Source organism: Nicotiana sylvestris, chromosome 6 (assembly GCF_000393655.2).
Source record: "Nicotiana sylvestris chromosome 6, ASM39365v2, whole genome shotgun sequence".
Taxonomy (NCBI): Eukaryota; Viridiplantae; Streptophyta; class Magnoliopsida; order Solanales; family Solanaceae; genus Nicotiana; species Nicotiana sylvestris.
The window spans coordinates 73,435,543-73,456,089 of NC_091062.1; the positions used below are offsets into that span (position 1 = coordinate 73,435,543).

The 20,547-nt window shown below is 36.7% G+C and overlaps 2 protein-coding genes across 2 annotated transcripts; one reads left to right on the top strand and one right to left on the bottom strand.

The window, feature by feature from the left end:
* The first annotated feature begins 10,312 nt into the window (after window positions 1-10,312).
* On the top strand, window positions 10,313-12,774 carry LOC104243421 (cytochrome b5-like). The gene is made up of 4 exons (XM_009798602.2): window positions 10,313-10,448; window positions 10,532-10,639; window positions 12,157-12,223; window positions 12,321-12,774. Exons 2-4 carry the CDS (start codon window positions 10,553-10,555, stop codon window positions 12,569-12,571), a joined length of 405 nt encoding a protein of 134 aa, XP_009796904.1. The 5' UTR covers window positions 10,313-10,448; window positions 10,532-10,552; the 3' UTR covers window positions 12,572-12,774.
* A 663-nt stretch (window positions 12,775-13,437) lies between these two features.
* Window positions 13,438-19,663, bottom strand: LOC104243420 (rab GTPase-activating protein 22-like). The gene is made up of 5 exons (XM_009798599.2): window positions 18,880-19,663; window positions 16,637-16,772; window positions 16,135-16,184; window positions 15,496-15,549; window positions 13,438-15,325 (listed from the first exon to the last, which is right to left on the bottom strand). The coding sequence occupies exons 1-5, from the start codon at window positions 19,044-19,046 to the stop codon at window positions 14,098-14,100; spliced, it is 1,635 nt and encodes a 544-aa protein (XP_009796901.1). The 5' UTR covers window positions 19,047-19,663; the 3' UTR covers window positions 13,438-14,097.
* Window positions 19,664-20,547: the final 884 nt, after the last annotated feature.

The following is a 20,547-nucleotide window of genomic DNA, read 5'->3' on the forward strand; positions in this document are numbered from 1 at the left end:
GGGGTGTTGACTAATATGTTGGCTTTGAGTTTATTTTTCAAGCTTGAGGGATTAATTCTAGAGTCCCAGTTTTATGTATTTTTGTTGAAGAAAAATTCCATGTGATTGCAAAAAAAAATAATGTCCAGATGGGCTATCTTAGAAGTCAAACATTGGTGTGGTGGTTGAACGTTTGATTTTGATGTGATTCATTGCCTGTTTAAAGTCGTTCGAATCATAGGTTCAAGTTATATGATTAGCATTGTATTTTGTCAATCATGTATATCTATAGTTGTTCTGGTACATTAATAGGGGAGTTGGTATCCTATGATTTCCTTTTGGTGAAATATTCAGCTTTGTATCTGCTTTTGTTAATAAGTAATTGGATCTACGGAACAAGTAAAGTGTTGGGTGAACTTTTCTAATAGTAGTATCCTTTTGGGCCTTAGGGTTTGAATGGGAGCTGGCCCCAAAGTCAGTAGACTAAAGTAGGTTTCACTTTCAGGGCCTAATAATTACTACGTAATTCTAGCTGAAATCCTCCACTTATTCCCACTTGTTCTATTTTCATAATCGATACTTCAATAATCTCGAATTTATTTAAGAGTGCATGAATCTCGTAGTTTGCTTTAAGTGCAATTTATTAAAATAAATTGAGGTGTGTCATATCAAACAAGACCTATAATTTATGGCCCTCATAAGACTAGATCAAGAAATCACACTTGAAGAAAGAGATTTGAGGTGTGCCATAAGCAAATTAAATCATCTATGGCCCTCACAAATGTTATAATTTAGATATTAAAATGAACTTCGTAGTTTGCTTTAGGCGCGTTAATTATATAATTACCATGGCTACTACTAATATCCGGGTGTACATTTCATGTGACCCGGTTCTAATTTCCAACAAGGTTAAATAGAATGTGTCGTGAATCACGGGTGCATTTCATGTAGCGTGGCTTGCGATGTGTTTTAAATAACCTTGAATTAATTCTTTAAATAATTAAAAGCGGTGTTAAAGTTAAAAAGCACATAGGTTTAAAAGTGTTTTAAAATCAGATAAATAGGCCAATAATAATAGCGACCGTGCTAGAACCACGAAACCTGGGAATGTCTAACACTTTCTCTCGGGTTAATAGAATTTCTTACCCGGATTTATGTGATCGCAGACCGTAAATAAAAGTCAAACTTCCTCAATTCGGGATTTTAAACCGGTAACTTGGGATACCATAAATTATTCCAAGTGGCGACTCTGAACAATAAATAAATAATCTCGTTTCAATTGTTATTTTAATTGAAAAAATTCCCTTATACCCCTTACGGGGTAGTGAAAAAAAGGTGTGATAGATGTATTTTCAGTAAATTTTAGAGAAAATTGTTGCATTCTCAGAGAACAAGATTATACCTGACAGCATATGAAATCTTAAGTCCTAAATGTGCAACCTTTTCAAAAGCACTAAGAGTCACCAAATTTGGAATTGGAGGGGCTGCCACGTGGGTGGGGAGAATTTTAATCCTATCCAATTTATTAGTTAATTAGGTAATGTCACGTTACCCGGTAATTAACCACTTACCCTCATAATTAAGAAATGTCTCAATTACTTAAAATTCTACTTATTTTTAATACACTTTATATACCGCACTATTACGGTCATGCGGTACCATGTAAAAATAATTCATACACTATTATTTTATTAAAATATCTATGTAAAAATACATATATTTTTTCAACTTATAATTTCGCTAATCTCGTACAAAGAGTACAAATTCTCGTACCCTTAATTCTTAAAATGGTAAAAACATAACCTTCTTTTCTTGTGAAAAAATAATTTCTATCTTTATAATAAAAAAATATCATAAACTTTCTCATATTATGTGTATAATTTAAAATATATTCGAAAGTAGTAATATTAATAACTATTTAAAATCATATTTTTCAAGCTTTTTACAAAAATGTTCCACTGAATATAAATACCATATCAAAATTTATCTAACAATATCAAGGTTGTTAAACTTACAGGGTCTTATGGTCACAAATCTTCTGTAGAAAAGTAAGGGATGTAACAAGAGTTATGCCGACCGTAAGGTTCGTGATGTGGCATTCATGGTCGGTGAGCGGGTGTTGCTTCGGGTGTCGCCTATGAAGGGCGTGATAAGATTTGGGTAGAGGGGTAAGCATAGCCCTAGATTCATTGGCCCGTTTGAGATTCCTTATCGAGTGGGAGAGGTGGCTTACAGACTTGTGTTGCCGCCGAGCTTATCCGTCGTTCATCCAGTGTTTCATGTGTCCATGTTTCTGAAGTATCACGGCGATCCATCCCACGTGTTAGATTTCAGCACTGTCCAATTGGACAAGGACTTGTCCTATGAGGAGGAACCGGTAGCTATTCTAGACTGGCAGGTTTGTCAGTTGAGATCAAAGAGTTTCCCTTCTGTTCGTGTTCAGTGGAGAGGTTAGCCTGTTGAGGTAGCAGCCTGGGAGTCCGAGTCTGATATGCGGAGCTGATATCCCCATCTTTTCTCCGACTCAGGTACTTTTCTTATGTCCGTTCGAGGACGAACAGTTGTTTCAGAGGTGGAGAATGTGATGACCCAAAAGGTCATCACTTGTGTTGCAAGTAAATTTGTGTTCCGAGGCCCTAAAACCTCTCTTTGTCAAACCTCGATTTGTGTGCACAGTTCGGGCGCATTTCCGAAAAGATTTTATATGAAAACTAAGTGAAATAAGGAAATTGACTTTTAAAATTAATTAAAGTTGACTTTGGTCAACATTCTTAGTAAACAGACCCAGACCCGTGATCTGACGATCTCGTAGGGTCCATAGTAAAATTTGGGACTTGGGCGTATGTCCGGAATCGAATTCCGAGATCTCAAGCCTGAGAAACGAATTTTTAAAAAAAATCATTTTCTGGAAAGTATAAGAGTTTTTGAAAATGAAAAGATGTTTGAAATTGATGGTATCGGGCTCGTATTTTGGTTTCAGAGCCCGGTACAAGTTTAAAATAATAATTAAGTTGAATATGTGAAGTTTGGTAAGAATCAAAGTCTGTTTAGTATAAATCGGACATTTATTTGAGAAAATTGGAAATTTTGATGTTCTTGAGTGATTTCATGAACTTGAGGCTTAATTCATAGTTGTTGATGTTATTTTGATGATTTGATCGCACGATCAAGACCGTATGATGTTTTTAGGTTAGGGTGCATGTCTGGTTTGGAGTCTCGAGGGCTCGGATGAGTTTTGGATAGGCCACGGAGTGCATTTGGACTTGGGAAAAAGGTTGATGGTATCTGATATTTTGCCCAGGCCTCTGATCTCGCAATTGCGAGATCAGGCTTCGCAATTACGAGGTTCTCAGGCTTGGTAAATGCGACCCCAGGGTTGCAAATCCGAACCAAGCCTGGGCAGGCCCTTTTCGCAAATGCGAACCCAGGGTGGGAATTGCGAAGCCCTCCTTTTCGCAAATGCGATGTTACATTCGCAAATGCAAAGGTGACCGGATTTTTCCTTGATCGCAAATGCGACAGATCCTTCACAATTACGAAGATAGCAGGTTCCAAAGGGGTTCGCAATTGCGAACCCTGGTCACAATTGCGACATCTACGACCTGCTAAATTATAACTTAGCCGAAAATATTTCATTTTTCAAACTCCATCAAACCCTAAGCTCTCTTGGGCGATTTTTCCAAAGAAAGTTCTTCTCCAAATTGATTGTAAGTTATTTCTAACTCATTTTCTTTAATCTATAACATCTTTTCACATGATTTCAACTCAAAATCAAGGGTTTTCATGGGGGAAATTGGGTGTTTTGGGTAGAACTTAGGATTTTAAATTTTTGGGGATTTGGACCTTGATTTGAGATCCGATTTCAAAATAAATTATATATTTGGGTTCGTGGGTGAATGGATAATCGGGTTTTAACCATGTGGGCCCGGGGTCCATTTTTGACTTTTTGGGGAAACTATTGGAAAACCTATTTTCATGCAGTAGAATTGATTCATTTAGCATTTATTGATACCATTAAGTGAATTGTGGCTAGATACAAGCAAATTGGTGGTGGAAACAAGAGGTAAAGCGGTAGTTGAGGCTTGAATTGTATTCGTGGCATCGAGGTAAGTGTTTGGTCTAACCTTAGCTTGGGGATTAGGAGTTGTATCTTATTTGCTATGTGTTAATTCTTGAGTACGACGTATAGGCATGGTGACCAGAATCTATACGTTGGTGTCAAGCATGCCCCTGAGTCTTTTACTATGATTAATGTGACTCTGTTTCATATTGTTCATGCTTTATATGATGATTTCTATTGTTGAACAAGGCTTGTGGAAGTATTATTGGTAATTGGACATTGTAGAGCGTTGGCTCAAGTTGAGAATTGAGTTGTGAAGTAAATGTGAAAAAGAGAAGAGGTTTATGATATTGTCTCCCTTGCCGGGATGTTATTGCTTTTGATATTATTTCCCTTGCCGGGATGTTATTATTCATGATATTGTTTTCCTTGCCGGGATATTGTTGTTATGTTATTGTTCCCTTGCCGGGATTTTATCGAAATATTATTGATTCCCTTGCCCAAATTGCTTTGTGATTGTTGCTTGATTGAGAAAGAGTGTAAAGCACGAAGGGTGATGCCGTGTATGACTTTTGAGAGTATTAATGCACGAAGGGTGATGTCGTACCAATATTGTGAGGTAAAAGCACGAAGGGTGATGTCGTGTCGCACGATGTACAATGTTGTACCATGATATGAGTGATAATGCACGAAGGATAATTTCGTGCCATGATTATGTGAGGTAAAAACACGAAGGGTGATGCCGTGTCGATTATATTGATTCTTATAGTGAGGACAAGAGTAAAAGCACAAAGGCTGATATCATGCACTTGTTTTTTATTTCTGATTCTTGTTGATAATTGAATTATGGTGTTCTTTACATTTATCTGTTGTCTTTCGGTTGTTACTTGTTGTTCCCCACAGCATGTTTCCCTCTCCCATCCTTAACTGTAAATTTCTGCCTTTATTTTTTCGCTGTATATGATTTAACTACACAGGTTTATTTGGTAGTCGTGTCCTAGCCTCGTTACTACTTTGCCGAGGTTAGGCTAGGCATTTACCAGCACATGGGGTCGGTTGTGCTGATACTACACTCTGCACTGCGTACAAATCCCAGTGCTGCAGTTTTTGGGCCACTGTGAGATTGCTGCTTCAGTCCATCAAGTGACTCGAGGTAGTCCTGCAGGCGTCCGCAGGCCTTGGCGTCTCCTTCTATCTTCTTATACTGTTTCTCCTATGTATTTCTGAAACAGCTTGTATCTATCTTTCAGACCCTTATTTGTAGTATTCTTAGACAGTCTGTGAAATTGTGACACTAGATCCGGGTAGCTTTTGGTTTATGTTTTTATCGGTATTAATATTAAATTGTTACATTTTATTCTTCTGCTTTATTATTTCCGCTGATTATGCAATATTAATTTACAACTGCTAAAGAATTTAAAAATGGAAAAGGTAAAATGGCCGGCTTGCCTAGCTTTTACTAGTAGGTGCCATCATGACTCTCGAGGGTGGAAATTCGAGTCGTGACAGTAACACCCTTCGTGCTTTTATCTCATTCCTCACCATGTATAAATAAATTTATGCAACAATTCAATTAGCACGACAACACCCCCCGTGCGTTCAACTCATCTTTACAAATGATGTAACAGAGCCAACCATATCACAGGAGCACAATAATAATTGGAATTACTAAGCAAGAAATACGCAAGTAACAATGGTGGGCAAGGATGCGCATGTGGGTCACAGTAAAGAACTAAGCGGGAAGCACGTGATTAATAACAACAAATGGAAAACAAGGAGTATCAACTTCAATTAACTAGCATATTGGAGGCCTAAGTACAAATATATCAATTAAGACGGAAACACATGATCTTTGCAAGTTAACAAGTAAGAGCATGAATGACTAGCATGGTGGAAGGATTAAACGAAAGTGCAACAGAATAGATACAACATGAGTATATTTATAAAAGCAGAAAATAGGCATGGTATCTGCAAGTTAAGAAAGCAAAAGATATGGATAGTGCAACAACAATTGAGATAAAAGTCAAGTACCGGACAATAACGACAAGTCACACAAAATATGCAAATACAACAATGACAGCTCAAGGTAAGGGCACAAACATATACACGGGAAACAGATATCACATCATAATGCATGTCCCTCGTCCTTACTTGCACGAAAACACCCCTCGTGCCATAACCTCACAATAACATACAAGCATAACAATATAAATATAATGGCACGGCATCACCCTTCGTGCTTTTACTCTCAATGATATGGCACGGCATCACCCTTCGTGCTTTTACTCTCAATAATGTGGCACGGCATCAACCTTCATGCTTTTACTATCAATAATGTGGCATGGCATCACCCTTCGTGGTTTACACTCTCCCTCACATGATAATGTATAAACAATGGCACGACATCATCCTCCGTGCTTTACACTTCCTTACCAAGCATATATGTAACAGTAACGAACAAGGCAGGAAGCATAACTGACATCAAGGAGAGTGTTTAACGGATATTCCAAACAATTTCCAATCACTACTTTTCAAGTCAACAATGGTTCAACAACCCTCAAGAACCGTATTATTCAAATACTTCCACGAATCTCATAAATGATCCACAACACAAGTATAGAGTTTAGCATCTCAAGAATATCAGTTGTAGTAATGTAGTAATAATTTTGCATAGAGTTGACTAAATTAGACACATCAATGCATTCTTACATTTTCCATCAAGTTTGATCAAGTTATAACAAACTAAGTCTTGATATTTATCATTTAATATTATGTCCTTAGTATCTAAGAGTCAAGTAAGGCATTAAGCAGAATGTCACAAAATTCTACACACACAACTATAACATAATCCACCCCTCGAGCATGATTAACTCTGGTACATACATATACGCTCGTCACCTCATATATGTATCACCCCCGCATATAGCAAACAATGACAAATAGGAGGAAAAATTCCCTCAACAAAGCTAGACAAAACATTTACCTCGATTCGGCTAACTCAACACTCAACTTAGCCTTTTCCTCTACAAATTAGCCTCCGCTCAACTCAATCTAGCCAATAATGACTTGAACACACCGAACAATTCAAGAGAAAACTATTTTAATTAATAAAGTTATGATTTTTATTCAACTTCTAAAAAGTCAACAAAAGTCAAACCCTGGGCCCGCCTGGTCAAAACACGGGTCCAAGGGTAGGTCTTGACTACCCATAACCGCATGAGTCCAAATATGTATTTTGTTTTCAAATCCGAGTCTTATTCGAGGCTTAAATCTCAAATTTTTATTTTTCAAAACTTTGACAAAACCCCAAATTTTTCCATAGATTGCCCATGAATTTGATGTTAAATATTATATAAAATTATAAAATATAGTTGAAAATTGATTAAAGATACTTACCCAATGTTTTGGTATGAAAATCCTCTCTCAAAACCGCCTCACCTCGAAGCTAGGGATCAAAAATATGAAAAATGAATCAAAAACTCGGAATTCTCAGCACTTAATAGGTTGCAGATGTCGCATTTGCGACAGGGGGTTCGCAAATGCGACCCTCACAAATGCGAACACTGTATCGCAAATACGAACTGGAAGGCTTACTGCTTAGGTCGCAATTGTGACCCATACTTCGCAAATGCGATGGCAGAAGTTTCGCAAATGCGACAGAGTCCTTCGCAAATGCAAACTCTGTCCAGCAGCCCAGACTTCGCAATTGTGATGGTTGCTTCGCAATTGCGGCTGCTGCATTTGCGACAAATACATCACAAATGCGAAGCTACCAATACCAGCGATCAAGAACTATGAAAAAAATCATTCCGAAACTCACCCGAGCCCTCGGGGCTCCAAATGAAGTATGCATACAAGTCTAAAAATACAACACAAACTTGCTCGCGCGCTCAAATCATCCAAATAACTTCTAAAACCACGAATCGAATGCTAAAACGCATGAAAATCCAACTAAACTTCAAGAACTTCTAGAATTACAACCGAGCATCCGAACCATATCAAATCAACTCCGAATGGCGCCAAATTTTGCAGACAAGTTCCATATGACAAGACGAACCTACTCGATGCTTCAAATCACGCATGACAACCTTGAAACGATGAATCACACCTCAAGTCGAAATCAATAAACTTTGAAACTTCAACTTCCACAACCGATGCCGAAACCTACCAAATCACCTCCGATTGACTTTAAATTTTGCACGCAAGTCACATTTGACATTACGGACCTATTCCAACTTCCGAAATTAAAATCTGGTCCCGATATCAAAAGGTCCACTCCAGGTCAAACTTCCCAAAAATTCAACTTTCGCCATTTCGAGCCAAATTCAACTACGGACCTCCAAATCTCAATCCGGATGCGCTCCTAAGTCCAAAATCACCCAACGAAGCTAATGGAACTGACGAAACTCCATTTCGAGGTCAAATGCTAAAAAGTCAAACTTGGTCAACTCTTCCAACTTAGTACTCAACTCTCGAAGTTCACTCTTCCAAATCGATTCCAAATAACTCGAATACCAATACCGACGATTTACGCAAGTCATAATACATCATGCGGAGATACTCGAGCCCTCAAATACCGAGCGAAGTACAAATACTCAAAACGACCAGTTGGGTCATTACAATTATCTTCATATCAAGCTTAACTACCACTTGGCTTCACTTCCAAACTTGCTTAATTCTTCAATTATAAATTATCAAATATATATTGAGTACTATTTACTTGTTTTCTTTTATTTCTTAAATTTAGTATTTTATCTATATTCTATAACCCAAATAATTTCATAGTTAGTACTAATTTTGATTTTTTACTTTGCCCAAAATATATGTTCTTTTATTGTTTTGTACAAAATATATCAATAATTTAAATATTTTTCCGACATTATATGGATTAAGCAACTAGATTTTCTTCTATTTTACTTTTAATATGAAGTTTTGATTTTATATATTTTTTACTATGTTACTTGTAATTGTTTCATTATTATATATCTTTTATTTTGTGTGAATTGATAATGATTTGCGAGACCAATATAAATAGAGGAATAGAGAAGAATATCTTTTATTTTTTAAATTAATTCAAATATTTTTGTCTCTCGATTCAAATGTATAAGCTTTATCTCAAATCAAATATATTTATATATCAATTCAAATATATACAAAATGTCAATATGTTATAATCTGATACGAATATTAAAGATTGTGTATTTTAGCTTTAGAGTTCAGATACACTCTTAAAATTACAAGTTGTCTATACAAATCTATAAAATCGATATAGATTAGATTTTATCATATAATCTAGTTAAACTTTGCCTTTAAAGTGCGAAGTAGTATTTTCTCTATATGACATTTGGCTTGACCTCATGCTTGACTATCATTCTTTTAATATAATATATGAAGTTATATTATGTTTGGCAAATTTCCAATTTAAAATAGAATAAATTTCAGAATAAATAATTTTCAATATATAAAAATCATTATTTTCGTTAAAAAAAATAGTTATGTTTAAATTCGATCAAAAAGAGTAATTAATTATTAACAACACATAATGCATAATTTAATTTTTTTAAATTTAAATTAAAAAAAAAACTAATTATTACCCAACCTAATAAACTTTATCCTAAATTGTCAAGTCGCTTTTTATTATGCTGCCACTTGGGTTAATATGATATCTTTGCTTCTTATATATATAGAGAGATTCATATCATTGTCCAAAGGGCCTTAGCTAAATAATTTCAGTATTTTATAAGTTTTTTTTTTTCCCTTCCTGGCAATATGGATTGATATTCCAGTACACGTCAATCTCCCTCTTGAGCATTATTATATAATTAAGAAGAGTGTTTAAGGGACTAGACGTGGATAATATGTATTTGAATATTATCTAACCTGCTGAAAGTAGGAGGAAAAAGAAGAATAGAAAAACAAGCTTCAATGGGCAAATGAAATGATATATTCTAATGGCAATGCCATCATTTTCAATGGAAAGTGGGTGGTTTGTAGAGCCACAGAATCTATTCATTCCAACGGGCGTAAACCTTAGATTATTAAAATATATATATATATATATATATATATATATATATATATATATATATAAAATCAATGAAGGATATCAACTTCCATGTCTTAATGTAAATATTTTCTAAGCACGAGACTTTTCACCAAATTTGGAGAAAGTTGAAGAAAACCAGAAAAAGCGGTGTCAAAGCTGTCATAATTCAAAGTATTAGTACTGTACGCTCCAACTTTTAACTACCACCGGTTACCGGTTGGCACACACGAGTCCATAGCAATGGGCGTGGAACGACATCGTAATTTCCATCTATATATGCACATTTATAGTCAAGTCAAATCAAAGGTGTTTGGTGAATAATTGTTTAGATTTGGAAAATCTGAGACAATAAAGTCCTCTTTCGTGAGTATATGCAAAGTTTATAGAGATTCCACTTTTTGTGCAAAATCTATCAACTTTGTTTAACGTAATTGAGGTGAATTTAGGTGTAGAGTAGCAGGGAAGAGATGGACTCAGATCAGAAAGTACATGTATTTGAGGAGGTTTCCAAACACAACAAGACCAAAGATTGTTGGCTTATCATCAGCGGAAAGGTTAGATCTTTATTAGTCCGTCCTGTTCTTTTTATATCCTGTCAAACAAATAATCAGTGAATACTTTTCTTAGTAGTATTATTCTTGATGGGTTTTGTTTTATTTTCGTTTTGTCCATTAAATACAGTGCTTCGTATCATTGTGCACTCATTTGGGGCTAATAGTGTTAGTTGAAGAGTTGAATTCTGAAACTAAGACATAGACAAAGAGGTTGATAATATTAGACAAAGTAATAACTTTTTTCTTCAAATGCTTAAGATCTATCTTTTTTCTTTTGAGAAAGGTAACAATAATCAAATGCTTAAGGTTTATCATAGTAATATAAATTGGAAGGTTTCCCTCGGGGCTGGGAAGAAAAGGCAGGTGTCTAGGTAAGTGACTTGTCCCAGAAAAATTAGCAATTTAGAACATCAGAGGTTGATAGTAGAGCTAAATAACTGAATTTTAAATTAACAATTTCTTCCCTGTGGGCAGAGTTATTCGGTACCTGGTGGAAGAAATAGGTAGGTGGTGAAATTTATGCGGAGGTGGATAAATCCAGTGTTCTTTTTCTTTTTTCTCTGGTTCTAAAGTCAGCGTGCTGATAGATTTTGGCAATGACTGTTGCTATGATAATAAGCGGCTACTATCATCCCCCCTCCCCCCCCCCCCAACCCCCCAACAAAACAAAAAATGAAAACAAAAAGAAAAATCGGTGGCTAGTATCACATATTGTGATGGCAGGCTCGTTACATTGATGAATTTATAGCATAAAACCTATACATACTTTCACATCGTTATAAGTAGATAACTGGATATACATCTGAAGCTTAGAGACATTTTACGTCTCATTTTAGCCTTGTGGTGTGAATGAGCCATTCCATCCCTTCAGCTGTTCTTTTGGTTATGTTCTTCTTGATTCCACTCTCCACCAAATAGCTTTGAATGCTATAAGACAAGGAGTTGACATGTTCCAAACTTCCAAAGAAGAAAATCTCTAGCCACATGAAGCATGTTCAGTCATGTATCTCAGTGACTCTCAACTCCTGACACAGGTGCAAGCCTTGTAGGAGTATGCTTTATGCAAAGGTACATCAGACTTACATTATGCTAACGAAGCAAAATGTCTTAACCTGACTTCCCCTGCCCGTTCTTGAATTCCAATTAGCAGTTTTGGCTCCTAAATTTTAACGAAATATAGAGTAACCTCGTCGAGCAAGGATCCTTTAATCTCATTTGAGGAACAGATGTTGAGCTTAATAAAATAAACTTCACATGCTCTGATTAGCAAAAGAAAGACCTACATCTAATACACTAGTTACTTATTCAACTTTATTACTAGCCAGTCAGCTATGGAATGTTAGAAAGCAGTTTCCTACTCAGAGCTATTACAAGCATAACTCTGAGGAGCACCTAAAGGATGCGACAATGGACATTCTGCTTTAAGCTACTTACTCTGTCTCTCTATCTCTGCTTTAAGTTCTTATTTTCTCCTTCCTTAATACAAATATTGATTTTTGTCGTGGTGTTTTCTCTAGGTGTATGATGTGACTCCATTCATGGAAGATCATCCAGGTGGTGATGAAGTTTTGCTTTCAGCAACAGGTAATGCTCGAGTATTTCACACAGTTTATCTTGGTTCTAACTGTAGATAAAGGCTTTCTCTATGGCGTTGATTTCTGAAATTTTGATTGTCTGACAGGGAAAGATGCAACAAATGACTTTGAAGATGTCGGCCATAGTGATGATGCTAGAAAGATGATGGATAAATATTACATTGGAGAAATCGATGCATCAACAGTTCCCTTGAAACATGCTTATGTCCCACCACAACAAACCCCATATAATCCAGACAAGACTCCGGAATTCGTTATCAAAATCTTGCAGTTTCTTGTGCCCCTCTTGATTTTGGGTTTAGCCTTTGTTGTGCGACACTATACCAAGGAGAAGTAAATCCTTTGCATTCTAATTTGGATTGTCAGAGCACTTATGTAGTTGTCAAATGAAACACCTGGTTTATATAGTTCATTATGGAGCTGCAATATCTGAACTTGATTTATTGTACTTTGTATGAGTTGCAACAGTGTCCATTTGTAGTGCATCCTGTATGTAAACAATGAACTTTACCTGGCTTATGTTTATGATGATATTTGAGATGCGCCCTTCTTCATTATGAGTAATTTCTGCACGATAACAGTCTCTACTAGAAGTTAGCTGTAGACAGCCTATTGATTCGAAAGCTAAGTTTGAAATTAGAAAATGATCTCTGCCCATGCCCTTAGCGCCCAGACAACTTTATTAGAATGGACGTAAAATGGCTCTTTTAACCGTTAAGGGCGTTATTGGGGCTACTTTGGCAGTATATTTGCTCTTTTTGCATCTTGAGAATTAGAGCCCCGAACTGCAGCTTTTAATTTCTCTAAATATTCTATTTCAATTCAGTATGACAATATTAATGTGTAATCTGGAGAAAACGTAGATAAGACCAACAATATGTTTTAACCCGACATTATTTGCAATACGACTGGCAAGCGACGAGTTCATTTTCTCACACATCATTTATGCCTGATTTTTTTAGAATATCAAGTGTAAACTAATTGTGGTGCAACTCAGCCAATTCACTAAACAGTCTACCCAGCCTACAGTTAAATGTAACCAAGGTAATCCTACCCACCAAGACTGGTGTAGATGCAAAGTGTTGCAGTTAGAATTCAAACGTAATCTGAAGCTACTCTGGCTGGAAACTGTGAAGGGTTACTAATATTGTGAGATTAATTGCTCATGCAGTTTGCACATTTGGAAGCTTGGCCCTGGTGGTCTTTTCATGTAGGCGCCTAACAGCTCTAGAAGATGTTCTGCCACTGGATTTGAGGTATGCCCGAGTTGCCCGCAAAAGGGATAACAATGTCAAACTCTACAAGGCTTTCAATGTTTCTGCCTTGCAAGATATAGCGGTTCTTTAACACATTAAAAACCACAATTCTGTGCGTCTCAAAAGTCAAAACCAACCAATTCACATCCACTCCCACCCCACACCCCGCACTCCTTGACCCCAAGGAAGTTGGGGAATGGGCACATCTCCACTTTGGTTTTCCTATTAGAAAGACCCTATAACTATAAGCGTCAAACATGGGAACTTAAAAGATATATATTGCGCATGGTAGCCAGTCTGGAACATAGGCTTTCTAATAATGGCTACACTGAAACCGAGCAAATAGCAGTGCTAGTACACGGAAGAGTTGATTATAGATTTTTCCCAACTTCAGAACGTACGATCTCTGACCCAAAAAAGTAGCAACAGCAGTGTTGTGACTTGTCAGATACAGTCCTTTCTCGCCACAAAAATGTGACGATTGCAAAGAGAATAAATTAGTGGTATAAAATCTTGGAAGGCACTATAACAAAGGTGTCTATATCTTGTCATGGAGAGTGACCACCAAATAATGGGCATCATAACAAAGGCACTATAACAAAGGTGTCTATATCTTGTCATGGAGAGTGACCACCAAATCATGGGCATCATCTAGTAGCTTCCATACATCAAGATGACCAGCCATGTTATTGCACTCCCTTAAAATTTCATCCATGCTACTATACTTCTCAATGATTTGTTTCCTCCTCTGTAATACAGATGCTGCAATTGCATAAAGCAAAAGATCATCTGTTGGTGGGGCTCGCAGCCTAATCCTACTCCATGCAGACTTCCCAATCCCTGCCCTAATAGCAGCCTGGTCTGCCCACATTACCTCCCATAGGCAGAGTGTTTGCTCAAAAGTTAATTCCCTCCTGAAGAGCACTACCACCATCCTGTACACAAAAAAGCAATCCTCTGCTTGGAGCTTCTCTAAGTGTCTATAGAGATGTGAATCCTTATGTTTGATAATTTTAGAAATAATATTTAGTTGCCTCCTAATTCCAACCTCATCAAGCCTGAAGTTATGCCGAGCCTTCCTCATGAAACCGACGAAGCACCAAAAAGCTTCATGGTCCTCTGTCATCACAGCAATAATGGGTGAAAGCAAATCACTCATTCCCTGGCAATAGCCAATTTCAGGGTCATAAAGCGCATATGCCTCAAGAATGGCAACTAACCGAGCAGCATGGAAGATCCTTGGGGGCTCTAGGTGATCATAGTCCTTCAATCCAACGGCTTGCGCAGACCAGCGTGCCCGGGCATCTGATACTCCTCCCCCCTGAGGGGAATATGCTATCCATTCTTCATTAGCACGAACTGCGTCAACCCGAATTATTCGTTGCCATGTCTCATAATCTTCTGCATTGCAGGGCTCTGGCTGGACTTCTGTCTTCGAAGGAGAAGTGCCCTTAGAAGGCACCTCAGATGTATTCTTGTTCATGCTTCCTAACAAGGGGAAAGTATAACTGACATCATGGTCTGCAGAGGAATCAGAATCCGATGACTCAGAATCAGAGACATCATTTGGCTCCATGACTCGTTTGGAACTGGACAATTCTTCCAATATTATACTGCCCTGATTGTCAGAATCTTCAACATATGGGCTCCTCTCCCCACTAGAGAGGGATTCCAGGGCACTAACAACATCTTCATAGTCGGGGAAATCCATTCCTTCAATGAGATTTCCACTATGTCCATAGCTTCCAATTCCACCAGTGTCTTTTATTTTAAAGGTTTCACCATTGCGTCTCAGCAGTTGGCAGCACTTCCTCCGAAGTCTCTGGTATTCCTTTCTGCATTCACATAGTATGCACCAATAAGGAGTATGGCCTATGGAGTCAAAATATAAATTTGAACTATATATAATAGAAAGGTGATTATGAGTCAACTGAAAAGACAGAGATTAAAAGGATTTTCCTGTACACTTTGGTCCAGGTAGAGCAAATGAATTTGGCAACAGTACCTGTTCTTTTTCCTTAAAGTATCTCTTTCTTTTTTGGAACTGTCCAAGTGATAGCTGCAAAGACAAATAAAGAATAATTATCAGTGCTCACCCAAGACTTCACCAGTATAAAACTTGAGTTATGAAGTATAGAAATGCAAAGACGAGCGGAATTGCTCTACGAGCCCTCCAAAAATATTAACTTCCCATCACTTCATCAAGTTATTAAAATAAAAAGAGAAGCTATATAGAGCCTGTCCTTTCTCAGCAATGATCGAAAGGGACAAAAGCAATTCAGAACCCACCAAATCACCTATGAAAAAAGCTTTATTCACACTTAGTGAGCAGAGATTAATTTCAATCATATAATCTTCCATAGCAAACAACCCAAACAGAATAGACCAATAGAAAACAGGGAGCCTACAATATGTAAAAACAGGTCCACAAGAGGATTAATTAAAAAGATCAAGTAGAATAACTGCAGTATTAATCTCACTTACTATGCAAACGAATTAATTCACAGAACTCATAGGAACTTTAATGTCATCTATCTGGAAAACGGAACTCCGCCATCTCCAAGAAAATAAAGCAACTAAAATGGACACCAAATTCCATGCCAATCTTAATACTAGAAACCAGTATGAGGGGAAAAAAACTTACACCCCAAGGAGGAATGGCCAAACCTCCGCCCTGATACTTGGATCAACTCCCTGCATAAGAGAGACAAGTTAAGTAAACAAACCCACCCTTTGCATGGAAAACAAGGAAGAGAAAGAAAGGAATATGGTAAAATTTTGTGTTGTTAGGTTTGACAATAGAGGAAAAAGATTTGGACAGAGGTGCCCCACAAGATTCTCTTTCCCTTTTAGAAGGAAGAAATTTACAGAAATTTTGAAAAGTAAAGCAATCTACAGTTTCACCATTTCCCTTCTTTTGGACTTCAAACAAAAGAAAACGGTGTTATTTTCACATTTAACCAAATCAAGGGAAGAAAATCATTTTTCTTATAGACTCCCTCTATTCAGTCCCTTCATTTTGCTTCCCTTCCCTTTCACATTTTCAAACAAACATTAATAGTTTTATTACCCTTTAAATATGTAAAATAGGAGTACATGGATATATGGAAAATGTGATTCTCAAATTTCAAGGTGCAGGAACTCACTCCACTTCGGACTTTCTTTAGAAATTTAACTCCTCCATTACGAAGCTTTCCATCAGGTGTAAAACAGCTTCTCCACTGTAGGGGTGAAAGAACATGTTTTCTTTTTCTACGGGACCATGGTGATTTGAGATGACCTCTGAAATGACACACCTTCATGATTAAATATTTTGGAAAACTACAACTACATGTCAAGGTAGCAACATTGGGAGATCAAATATATTCAGCATCATTAACAATTTCACAACTTCAACTATCCAATTATAAAAAGGAAACGCATAAAGGTGACAGGGAAAAATTGCTAGCATAGATCAAAGAGAAGGAATTAAAATTACCAAAACTCCACAATTTTTATGTCTTGGAGATGATTAGCTTAAACAAACTCTTTTTCATCTTCTTAGTGCATTTATTTGAAGTAAGAGAAACCCAGCCAACAAAATTGTCATGGAAAAAAATAAGATAACTACAAAGATTTGAATCATGCACTAAGAAGCACACTGGTCGAGTTGAAACTAAATCATGCAGAGTTGAAATTTATCTAACAAAAGGTCGAGTCGTAGTACACTGGTGATTAGCAGATTAACCCAATTCGGCTTTTATCCACATAGCCGAGCAACTAAGAAAAAGATCAACTTGAGGATATCACAAGGATACAGATGCAACCTGTTTCGACAATTTTATCCACAAGCTGAGGCTGAACAACTTGAAAGTAGAGGGGCGGCAGAAAACAAAGGGTTCAACAAGAATGCATTTGATTACATTACTGAGCTTCTACACAGGACAGCTTAACCTATAGATATACTTCTGCATAGGTATTATCTTTGACTGCTGTGATTTGCAATATTTAGATGTAAGTCTATTCATGCATCTTTTAAATCGAAACATCCTAAAGCAAGCATCGCTAGTTACCTACAAATAAAATTTAGCAAGAAACAGAACTGGAAGGGAAAAGCAATCTTCTGTCTGAAACAGCAATGTGAGAAGCCCAGTCATGCAGTTCAAACAACACATTGCAAAAGGCCATAACTGGTAGAACTCATACTAGTTTCCTCCCTTAAATGAGTCTTATTCAACCGCCTACACCTAGGGACTTGGGATTTATGCCAGTATGGATGAGAACTTTTCTGCCTTTAACCTAGAGCATCAGAATCTGCTAAGCATTTACCAATTGATACCTCAGATTTCACGCGAACAAACACAATCAGAAAGATCCCTTAAATAACAAATCAAAGAAACAAAAAGAGCTTCATAAGGAAGAACATCACACCCCAATTCTGAAAGAGCCCTTTTCATCCGGTGGAAACAAAAATAAATAGTAGTCTCCGCCTAACACACACAAACAAAAAAACAAAAGAAAGAAATAAAAATCACCATTTAAGAAATATGAATACAGTGAATCTTTTGGATTGTATGCTTTTGCCGCTGAATTGATCCTCAGAAGCAAATAGCAGTATGGTTTTCTGAACTTAAAGGATGTACAGTCAATCCTAATTGCATCACCCAAAGAGGAGGGAAGGAAAAATGAGAGAGCAGCAAACAACAACAACAACAACAACAACAACAACAACAACAACAACAACAACAACCCAGTATAATCCCACTTAGTGGGGTCTGGGGAGGGTAGTGTGTACGCAGACCTTACCCCTACCCTAGGGTAGAGAGACTGTTTCCAAATAGACCCCGGCATCCTTCCCTCCAAGAACTTCCCACCTTGCTCTTGGGGAGACTCGAACTCACAAACTCTTGGTTGGAAGTGGAGGTTGCTTACCATCAGAGCAACCCCTCTTGTCTTCAGATTCTTATGCCTTCAGATTCTTTATCGAATAAATAAGCTGAAAAATATAGACTACAGCCAGCAAAAAATCAAATAAAAAATGTCATCACATTATCACAAGGTAAAACAATTGAAATAGAGATCAGATGTAAAGTTTCAACCTTTGACTAATATAAATCAAGACGTATTATCATGACCAGTTCAAATCAAAGCGCTAGGAAGATATCCAAGCTGAAAACAACAAAAGCAGTAAAACAATCACAAATACAAAGATAATCTATCTACTAACACTATTAGACATATATAAATTGGAGGACACCGGAACTGAGCAAATATCTAGATCTGATAGAATAACACTAAACATAACTAAAATGCTAGATGAATCGGAAAACTACAGTTATAGGAAAACTGAGAAGCAGATCGAAGAATAACTGAGATGTAGTGAAAAAGGTGAAAAAGAAGGGAGGCTCACCGATCAGAGGCAGAACAGTAAGCTGGTGAGGAGGAAGCAACAACAAATAGAACTGATCGCAAATGAATCCACGACGATGACGCTGAAGACGACGACGATGGTGAAGATGAAGACGGTGAAGGAGAATTTGAAGAGGACGAAGTCTGACTTCGTTTGAGAGCTTTCATTTACAAACGAATTTTACTCTATAAACAGATTTCTAGGGTTTTCAAAAACTATGATAAATGTAATGTCCTTTACGGTAAAAATATCTTTGAAATTTCAGCCGTTTTTTTTTACAAAGTAGAATAGATAAGGGCGGCGGCCAATGCGAGTCCGGCCAAGGCCGAGAAAGCAAAAACTACTCCGGCATTTGAAGTCCGGTGGTTCAATCAGAAACCACCGCTGCTGCTGCTGCTGCCGTTACCGTTAAAAACACGACGGAGGTTAGTGATACAATTGATTCAACAAAAGCATTAGGAGCAAAAGAGGAAAAGCATGGAGCAGAGATAAAGGAATAAGGAATGTCGATTATGCCCTTTTCCACCATAACACAAACACACAAAACTGAAAATGTTTTGTCCTCTTTTAACTGCTTTTGCTTTTTGAAGATGAGTGAGGCGACCTAAGAGCCTCCTAAGGTGGGGTTAGAGTGGATTGTCTATTTTTCTTTTGTACTGTACCTACTTGCCTAGAAAGTAGAAAAAGAGAGATAGCGGACGCTGGATCTGAGATTGTAGAGTTGGTTCCCTGCCACTGTGGCGCCTAAGGTCGCCTCTTTTGGCACGGATGTGATGTTTAAATTAGGTGGAAGCTTGGATATGATTTTTCGAAGCTTGGAAAAATAATAATAGTAGGAGTACTAAATAAAAAGAATGTTTGAAGTTGAAGTTTTTAGTTGAAAAAAAAGGGTAATTGATCCAATTATATTAGCAAGAATAATTCGGGTTCCCTTGACTTGGCAATTTTTGTTTAATTTCTCGTTAAACTTCATGTGGTCTTTAATATCCCCTAAACTTGACAATTTCATAGCTTTGACCCCCTGGACGCTCACAATCCATGGGAGTGTGACACACACGCCGCCACATAATTTTTTTGTCCATGTGGTATTTTTTTACAATAAATATATATTTTTATCTTTTTAAGTGCACCAACTATTTCAATCATTTTTTTGGGTGCCAAAATTAAGATAAAAAAAAACTTGAAACAACGTTATTTTGACAATAATATTTTATTTAGCTAAAGATAATGATATTTTAATTAAGTTACTTTTACATATTTGATCAGAAAAAGAAGGAATATACAGTTAGAACATTATCATTGCACCTAAAAAATATAAAAATAAAAGTACGTTGTTGGAACTCCATATATTGGCTAAATAAATTTTTAGCTAAGAATAGTAAAATTCTGACCAAATATTTATAAATTTGACTCGTAAAAGAAAAATGCAATAGTTTAAATAAATAAAATAAAAATAAAAATACATAATATTTTTTTATTTTTGTAGAAAATATACATTTGAACTTCATTAGTTTGGCTAAATCTTCTTTTTATTTGACAAAATAAATGGAGTTTCAACTAATTACTTTTGTAGATTTGGACCGAAAAATAAAGATAAAAAATACATGGTTGAAACGTATATTCATTGTATTTTTTAAAAAAGTACAATTGGGACAAAAATAAGCAATG

Excerpts from the sequence above, each read along its gene's own strand:
- LOC104243420 (XM_009798599.2), bottom strand. The coding sequence starts at position 19,046 with ATGAAAGCTCTCAAACGAAGTCAGACTTCGTCCTCTTCAAATTCTCCT. Across the intron at positions 16,773-18,879 it reads TACTGTTCTGCCTCTGATCG|AGGTCATCTCAAATCACCAT; the intron begins GTGAGCCTCCCT and ends GTGTCATTTCAG. Across the intron at positions 16,185-16,636 it reads TAAAGAAAGTCCGAAGTGGA|GGAGTTGATCCAAGTATCAG; the intron begins GTGAGTTCCTGC and ends TCTCTTATGCAG.
- LOC104243421 (XM_009798602.2), top strand. The coding sequence starts at position 10,553 with ATGGACTCAGATCAGAAAGTACATGTATTTGAGGAGGTTTCCAAACAC. Across the intron at positions 10,640-12,156 it reads GGCTTATCATCAGCGGAAAG|GTGTATGATGTGACTCCATT; the intron begins GTTAGATCTTTA and ends TGTTTTCTCTAG. Across the intron at positions 12,224-12,320 it reads AGTTTTGCTTTCAGCAACAG|GGAAAGATGCAACAAATGAC; the intron begins GTAATGCTCGAG and ends ATTGTCTGACAG.